We start from the raw sequence: 8630 nt of genomic DNA, 5'->3' as shown, positions 1-8630 counted from the left end.
TCAATAAAGAGTGTGGGCTGGATGTTGATACAGTGGCCAGGTTTAAAGATAGGTTCCAGTTCCCTGCACGGGTCCGGGTTCGTCGGCCTGGTCCTGAGGATCGGGCTTGCCATTTCTTCCCAGGTGAAGTGTGCTTCTACGAGGCTGCTTTTACCTCTGGGCTTAGGTTTTCCGTCCATCCCTTGGTGATGGAGTTATTGGATTACTTTGGCATTGCCCCCGGGCAGCTCATGCCGAACTCCTGGAGGATAGTCATTAATTGTATGGAGATTTGGCTGGCCGCCAACGAGGATATGATCAGAGTGAGTGAGCTCGTCCATATCTATCGTTTGAAAGAATCAAAGGAGTTCGGGTATTACGAACTAGTCCCTTGGACGAGGAGGACTAGAATCGTTAAGGGTCTAGCCTCGTCATTCAGCTACTGGAAGTCCCGTTTCGTTTTCATGTCAGGGGATGACTTTGAGACCCCTTCCAGCGAGGCTTGGGGTGATATCCCAAGGTTACTTCGTCGGTGGGGAACCCCAAATTTAGGTGCGTCTATGTTCCTTCTCGTCTGTTTATTTTTTGTCTTGCATGTTTGGTCGTCATTAACCACTTATTCATTTCTTTGTGCAGTAAAAAGGCGTCCCAAGTTGAAGAGCAAATACCAGGAACATCTTCAAAAGGCAATCAAATATTCCCAATCGATTGAGAGTTGGGACGACCTCCTGGACCCACGGACACTTGCTTTCTACTGCTTGGGCCCGGATCCGTCTCCCTACGTTTTGCGCAGCATCAGCATCGAGGAGAAGAAGAGTAAGTGTTTTGCTTCATCCAGCCTTTAATCGCATATTTTTGGATTTCTTAACTCTTCTCTCTCTTCTTTTTTTTTTTTTTTTTTTTTTTTTTTTTTTTTTTAGAGGTGACTACCAAATTCAATAAGGACATGTATGCCAAAATGAGAGCCAAGAAGGACGAGCCCTTGGCTAGCATCGGCAAGAAAGTGGTTTGCGTGACGGGGAAGGGTCCATCTGCCGTGGATGCTACTTCGATTGTCCCAGGGGTAGAGGGTGTCCGAGTAGCTTCGCCTGCCACCTCTGTCGAGGAAATCCCTACTCCATCATCAAAAAGGCCGAGGCTGTCAGCCAAGGACAAAGAGAAGGAGAAAACGGGCTCGTCCATATTTGATGACGAGGGTGTGGCTGTAGAGCGGGCACACAACATTGTGAAAGCAGAGGACCTGAAGGTCTTTTCTGGGGTTCCTGTCAATGTCGTTGCGAGTCAGCACGTCCACAAGATAATGCAGGTAAGGCTGTTCATAACTTTTTCCTTGGTCTCTTCTTTCATTTTTTTTTTTTACTGGCGTTCTTATCTTGCTTCGTCAGGTGTTGGGGGAGAGCCTCCATCTGGCTTCTGAGTGTCTTACTCAGGAGGCTAAGGTGGCCTCCTTGACCTCTAGGATGGAGGCTCTGGAGAAGGAGAACTCAGTTTTGAAGAAGGACCTTATACAGTCGATGGACGAGTCTGCTAACTTGAAGGAGAAGGTCAAGGCTCTTAATTCTGACTTAAGGGTTGAGCGTCTGCTGAATCTAGAGAAGGATGACCAGCTTCAGGCGGCCAAGGAGAAATTGAAGACAGTTGCTGCCAGGTCTGTCGAGGCCTTTTAGCAGACGGAGGAGTATTCCACTGTACTTTTCAGTTGGTATTTCAAGGGATTCGAACTCCTCCACCGGTACCTCGTCAAGTACCCTACAGGGGTTGATCTGCCAAGTCTAGACCTAGAAGTGGTGGATCAAGTGATTTACATCCGTCCTGGCGGAATCTTATCACCTAGCTTTTTTTTTTGTTGACTTGCGTCCCATTAAGGGACCTCGTCACTTAGGGCTTCGTCAGTGATTTACATCCGTCTTGGCGGAATCTTATCACTTAGCCCTTTTTTATGGTGACTTACATCCTATTAAGGAATCTCGTCACTTAGGGCTTCGTCAGTGATTTACATCCGTCTTGACGGAATCTTACCACTTAGCCCTTTTTTATGGGGACTTACATCCTATTAAGGAATCTCGTCACTTAGGACTTCGTCAGTGATTTACATCCGTCTTGGCGGAATCTTATCACTTAGTCCTTTTTTTTTTTATCATATTCGCTGGTATTGTCGTCAGTGACATACACTCGTCAAGGTGGACTCTTGTTAGTTTGACTCACAATTGACTGGACCTGTCTGCATCAAGACATCAAGGGATAAGAAATTTTTATTGGATTCAAGGGCGACTGCCTTTGTCTATTACATTTACTGGTGGTACCTTTTTAAATGCTCAATATTCCATGGTCAAGGGAGCCTTTGTCCGTCCATGGTTTCCAGGTGATAACTTCCTTGTCTTGAGTAGTGAACGACTCGGTAGGGACCTTCCCACGTAGGACCTAGCTTTCCCTGGGTAGGGTCTTTAGTTGCCATGGTGGTCCTGCGTAGGACGAGGTCTCCTATGTCCAGGCGTCTCAGTTTGACCCGTTTGTCATAGTATTCGGTCATTTTCCTTTGATACTTCGTCATCTTGCTGGATGCGTTGACTCTTACTTCGTCCAGACAATCTAGGTTCAGTTGTAGTTCATCGTCATTGATCTCTTTGTTGAAGGTTCCACGCCTGATACTTGTGACCCCTACTTCGACTGGGATTACTGCTTCTGTACCATAGGTAAGCCTGAAGGGGGTTTCTCCCGTTGGGGTTCTGGCGGTGGTTCTGTAAGCCCACAGGACATTTGGTAGTTCTTCTGGCCAGGCACCTTTCGTATCGTCCAGTCTGGTCTTGATAATCTTGAGCAGCGTCCGGTTCGTCACTTCCGTCTGTCCGTTTGCCTGAGGATGCCCTGGGGATGAGAACTGATTCTTGATCCCAAGGCTTGAGCAGAATTCCCTAAAGCCTTGACTGTCGAACTGCCTTCCATTGTCTGATATGATCGTCGAGGGAATCCCGAACCTACATATTATGTTCTTCCACACAAAGTTCTGGATCCGAGCCTCAGTGATCGTTGCTAGGGCCTCTGCTTCAACCCATTTTGTAAAATAGTCAATAGCAACAAGAAGGAATTTTACCTGACCTTTACCTTGGGGCAGAGGATCGATGATGTCGATTCCCCATTGTGCAAATGGCCATGGGGAAGCTATGGTCGTCATTTTCTCTGCTGGAAGCCGCTACACATTCCCGTATCATTGGCATTTGTTGCACCTCCTGACGATGTTAGTAGCATCCACCTACATGGTTGGCCAAATGTATTATGCTCTTACCACTTTGTTTACTAGGGATTTGGAGCCGGCATGGTCGCCACAAATTCCTTCGTGTACCTCCTCCAAGATGTATCTGGCCTCTTCCTCGTCGACGCACTTCAAGTAGGGCATTGAGAAGCCTCTCTTGTACAAGACGTCATTCAGGATCGTGAATCTAGCTGCCCTCTTCTTGATTTTTCTGGCTTCTTCAGTGTCTTGAGGTAGGTGCCCGTCCTGGAGGAAGGACATTATGGGCGTCATCCAGGTGTCGATGCTCTGGATGGTGAAGGTTGCAACTTCCTCGATACTAGGGTGTTTTTGGACTTCCATCGCCATGTTCGTGCTAGTCCCTTCTTCTTTCGATGACGCTAGCTTTGACACTTCGTCAGCCCCCATATTCAGACTTCTTGGGATTTGCGTGAATTCCACGGTATCGAATTCCTGAGCTAGCTGTCTTGCCAACTTGAGGTACTTCTGCATCCTTTCTTCTTTTGCCTCGTATTCTCCCTTGATCTGTCCAATCACTAGTTTTGAATCACTTTGGATCAACAAATCTTTGGCACCAAGAGCTTTCCCAAGCCTGAGTCCCGTCAGTATTCCTTCGTATTCAGCTTCATTGTTGGTGGCTGGGAACTTTAGCTTGACCCCATATTTCAGCACTTCTCCGTCGGGGGTGGTTATGATGGCCCCTACTCCCCCCTTTTTCTGGACTGACGAACCATCAGTCTGTATTATTAGTTTATCTGTTTCGTCGGTAATCTTGTCTTCGTCAGGGAACGTGAATTCTGCAATGAAGTCCGCCAGAGCTTGTGCCCTGATTGCTGTCCTTGGATGGTATTCAATGTCAAATTGACTAAGTTCAATTGTCCACTGGACCATTCTCCCTGCTGCTTCTGGCTTGCTCATTGACTTCTTGATTGGTTGGTCCGTCATTACGAGAATGGGATTCGACTGGAAATATTGCCTGAGCTTGCGCGAGGCCACTATTAGTGCAAACGCAATCTTTTCGATCCTTGGGTATCTGGACTCAGCCCCTTGGAAAGCTTGGCTGACGTAGTAAACCGGGAGTTGTTTCTTGCCCTCTTCTCTAATCAAAGCTGCACTTATTGCCGAGGCTGACACCGCCAGGTACAGGTATAGGTTTTCTCCTTCTTTGGACGGGCTTAGGAGAGGCGGACTGCTCAGGTATTGCTTTAACTCTTGGAACGCCGCTTCGCACTCGTTGGTCCAAGCAAAAGCCTGCTTCAGTGTCTTAAAGAAGGGCAGGCATTTGTCTGTGACCCTAGAGACGAACCTGTTTAAAGCCGCTATTCTCCCTGTGAGTTTTTGAACATCCTTGACGGTTTTGGGTGAGGCCATGTCGATAATAGCTCGTACTTTCTCTGGGTTTGCTTCTATTCCTCTTTGGGACACCATGAATCCCAATAACTTCCCTGAGGCTACCCCAAAAACACACTTGCTTGGGTTCAACTTCATCTGGTGTTTTTTAAGGGTTGCAAAAGTTTCCTCCAAGTCGTCCAGATGTGTGAGCTATTCCTTACTCTTGACGAGCATGTCGTCCACGTACACCTCCATGTTCCTACCAATCTGTTGGCTGAACATTCTGTTTACCATTCTCTGATACGTAGTTCCAGCATTTTTCAGCCCAAAAGGCATCACCTTGTAACAGTACAGTCCTTGGCTTGTGATGAAGGCTGTTTTCTCCTGGTCTTCTTCAGCCATCTTTATCTGGTTGTACCCTGAGAAGGCGTCCATGAACGTCAGTAACTTATGCCCGGCGGTGGAGTTCACGAGCTGGTCTATCCTTGGTAGAGGGAAGCTGTCCTTTGGGCATGCTTTGTTCAGGTCGGTGAAGTCTACACACATTCTCCACTTTTCGTTCGCTTTCTTTACCAGGACGACATTGGCGAGCCATTCTGGATAATATACTTCCCGGATGAATCCAGCCGTCAAGAGTTTGGTTACCTCCTCTGCCACTGCTTGATCTCGCTCTGGAGCGAAGGTTCTTCGTCGCTGCTGAACGGGCTTCCTGCTGGGATCCACATTCAGCCTATGCTGGATGACTTCTGGAGATATGCCCGGCATGTCCTCGTGACTCCATGCAAAGACATCTAGATTCCCTTTAAGGAACTATATGAGTCTTGTTCTCATCTCGGGGCCTAACATCGTCCCTATCTTAGTCGTCTTGTCTGCATTTCCTTCCACCAATTCCACTGTTTCCAAGGTCTCCATCCCGTCCTCCTCTTTTTCTTCAATCATCCACGTGTGGTTCTCCTTTCCTGCCAGTACGGCCTGATAACATTCCCTTGCCAGGACTTGATCACCCTTTACTTCGCCCATGCCGTCGTCTGTTGGGAATTTCACCTTCAAACAGTAGGTTGACGTCGCCGCCTTCCACTTGTTGAGGGTGGGCCTCCCAATAATGACATTATAGGATGAGGGGCAGTCTACCACCAGGAAGTCCACCTGTTTGGTCAACTGCGACGGGTAGGTCCTTGCTGTCACCGTCAGAGTCACTATACCCCTGGGGTAGACCCTGTCTCCACTGAAACTGACGAGTGGAGAGTCAAAAGGTCGAAGCCTTTTTGGATCTAATCTCAGCTGCTGGTAGGCTGGGAGGTAGATGATATTCGCTGAGCTCCCGTTATCAACAAAGATCCTTCTGGTATTGAATCCTTCTATATTCAGCACTATGACCAGGGGATCGTTGTGGGGCTGCTTTACTCCCCTGGCGTCTCCTTCGCTGAAGGACATGTCTTGGTGTGTTCGTCGATGCTTGGACGGAGGCATGGTGTGGACGCTATTCACCTGTCTATGATATGCTTTTTTGAGTGATCTAAATGATCCCCTTGAAAAAGGCCCTCCTGTGATCGTGCTTATCTCCCCGATCACCTTGCGTGGGGGCTGGGACGGATGGTCGTCCTCTCGAGTGGAAGATTCACGCTGGGTCCTGTTGTCGTCTCTGGACTTGCCATATTCTCCTTTCTTTACGTACTTCTGTAATTTTCCTTTCCGTATTAATTCCTCTATTTGCTCCTTTAGGTCTCTGCAATCTTCCGTGTTGTGGCCGTGGTCTCTATGGAAACGGCAATACTTGTTCTTGTCACGTACGTTGGGGGATGAGTGTAATGGCCTGGGCCATTTGAGGTAATGCTCATCCTTGATCTGCGTGAAAATCTTGTCAACAGACATAACCAAAGGGGTAAATTTTACCATCCGAGGATTTCTGTTGTCCTTCCTTCTATTCCCGTCATTGTTCCGACGTTTCGGTCTGTCTCTCTTTTGCCCCCTACGGTCGTCTTCCCGCTTGGACTTGTCTCTTGGCCTCTCGGTATCTTTTATGGCAGCTAGAGCATCTTCCGCGTTCATGTACTTTTGTGCCTTCAGGAGCATCTCCGCCATCGTCTTCGGGGGGTTTTTTGCATAAGAAGCCACGAGGTCTCTGGATTTTAAGCCTGCTTTGAAGGTCGTCAGCTGTACCTTGTCATCAGCTTCGTCTACTTCCAGAGTTTCCTGGGTGAATCGCTTGACATATGACCTTAGGGTCTCCTTCTCTCCCTGTCTTATGGTGAGTAAGTAATCTACTGGCCTCCTTGGGCGTTGTCCCCCTATGAAGTGGCGCAAGAAGGCACTACTCAACTGATCGAAATTGTCTATGGACGAATTTGGCAACTTAGTAAAACATTCTCTTGCAGCCCCTTTGAGAGTCGTTGGGAAGGAACGACACAATATCTCGTCAGGTGGTTGCTAAAGACCCAGAGTCGTCTTAAAGGTATTAAGATGGTCCTGTGGGTCCTTGAGTCCGTCGAATGGCTCCAATTGAGGCAAGCGAAACTTTGACGGCACGGGGCATTCAAGTACCGCCGCGGTGAATGGCGAATCCGTAGCCCTTATCATTTTATCTACACTTCGGTCCGTCTTTTCTTTGATGGCACTCCTTAGTTCGTCCATCTCTTTCCTCATTTCTTGAAGAAGATCCGAGTTCTGTTCATCCGGAGTAGCTGGTCTTCGGGAGGTCTCTCTCCGTTGACTATCCCCGTCTTCCTCCAAGTTATCTTTGGACCGGTTCTCTTCCTGTTGAGCTTGTTGAACCTGCTGGAGCCGCAGCTTCATTTCCTGGTTCTGTTTGGTGAGTTCTTCAATGGTGGCTGCAAGGGCCTGGACTTGCTGGGCCAAGGCTGCTGAGTCTGGGTTGGATTCCATCTGAATGTAGAGGGTTGATGGAAACTACGCTCTCAGATATGAATCTGAAAATATCGTCCCCACAGACGGCGCCAAACTGATGAGGTGCAACTCGTCAGTCTCAAAAGGCAGATGGAACTCCCCGTTAGCGTCTGGTCCTCTTCAAGAAGGATGGTCACCGGTGTGGTGCCTGCCACAACGTCTCCGATGCCAAAGTTATAGCAATCAAGATGTTTATAAAACTAGCAGTAAGGAGTATCTTTTCAGAATTGTAGTATCGTACCTTATGCTGCGAAATGTGAGAGTTTTATACCTGTGAGCCTGACTGCTAGCCGTTGGAGTGTAAATGCTCTTCTTTCATAACGCCTCAAGCCCAATTATGGGGCTTTTATTAGTCCCCAACGGTCTGCTCTACTGGTTTCGTAACCGCCCAGGTGATTTACTGGCACCATTGAATGACTTTCCTTTCCTCGTCGTTGACGGTTTGTTCGTCATCAGGGGATATCCTCGTCATTACTATGGCCTCGTCACTATAACGTGTTCTCGTCGATCCCATCAGATGGATAAAAAAGTAATATCAATCATGGGTTCATTTTAAAATCAGTAACAACTTGTCATCTAGAATTTGTTATGAAAATATTATAAAGATAACATTTCTATAAAATAAATAATAATATATTAGACTAAAACTTACCATGGCTGAAAATAAAGGTATTGTGAAAATATTATGACATTTTGTTGTGTTCCTAGACTTCTTTTTTGGTTTAGAAAAATTTAGTGAGTAAAAATTCACTATTTCATGCACAATTTTCTTCTATTAGTTTTTTGTTTGTTGTTTCTTTTAATGCATAGTTTAAAATGGTTGTCCCAATTAAAAACCAATAACAATTTACCACCTAGAATTTGTTATGAAAATGTTATGGATGTAGCATTACTCTAAAATAAAATTATAAAAGATCATACCAAGGCCCACCATAGCTAAAATAAAGGTATTGAGAAAATATTGTGACATTTATTGTGTTCTTGACTTTTTTTTAGCCAATTTGTTAAGCCAAAATTCATAGTTTTGCGAACCCTTTTTTTTTTACACATTGGTTAAAGAGAAAAACACATAGTTTTACTAACAAAAAAGAATTATAAAAAAAAAAGTATTTCCCCCCTCTATGTTTGAGGTAGTTTCATCCCCCTAACTTTAAAGTTGAATAAT

At 46.4% G+C, this 8630-nt stretch overlaps 2 protein-coding genes across 2 annotated transcripts; both read right to left on the bottom strand.

Annotated features, from left to right (window-relative positions):
- Positions 1-2308: 2308 nt before the first annotated feature.
- LOC115950400 lies at positions 2309-4963 on the bottom strand. The gene is made up of 4 exons (XM_031067605.1): positions 4783-4963; positions 3263-4680; positions 3082-3169; positions 2309-3018 (listed from the first exon to the last, which is right to left on the bottom strand). The coding sequence occupies exons 1-4, from the start codon at positions 4961-4963 to the stop codon at positions 2309-2311; spliced, it is 2397 nt and encodes a 798-aa protein (XP_030923465.1).
- Positions 4964-5371: 408 nt separating this feature from the next.
- LOC115950399 lies at positions 5372-7354 on the bottom strand. The gene is made up of 3 exons (XM_031067604.1): positions 7103-7354; positions 5693-6988; positions 5372-5533 (listed from the first exon to the last, which is right to left on the bottom strand). The coding sequence occupies exons 1-3, from the start codon at positions 7352-7354 to the stop codon at positions 5372-5374; spliced, it is 1710 nt and encodes a 569-aa protein (XP_030923464.1).
- Between the last annotated feature and the right edge of the window lie 1276 nt (positions 7355-8630).

This window comes from Quercus lobata, chromosome 6, assembly GCF_001633185.2.
Source record: "Quercus lobata isolate SW786 chromosome 6, ValleyOak3.0 Primary Assembly, whole genome shotgun sequence".
NCBI lineage: Eukaryota > Viridiplantae > Streptophyta > Magnoliopsida > Fagales > Fagaceae > Quercus > Quercus lobata.
Note: the sequence above shows the minus strand (reverse complement) of the source record. Positions and strands in the feature narration are given on the sequence as shown.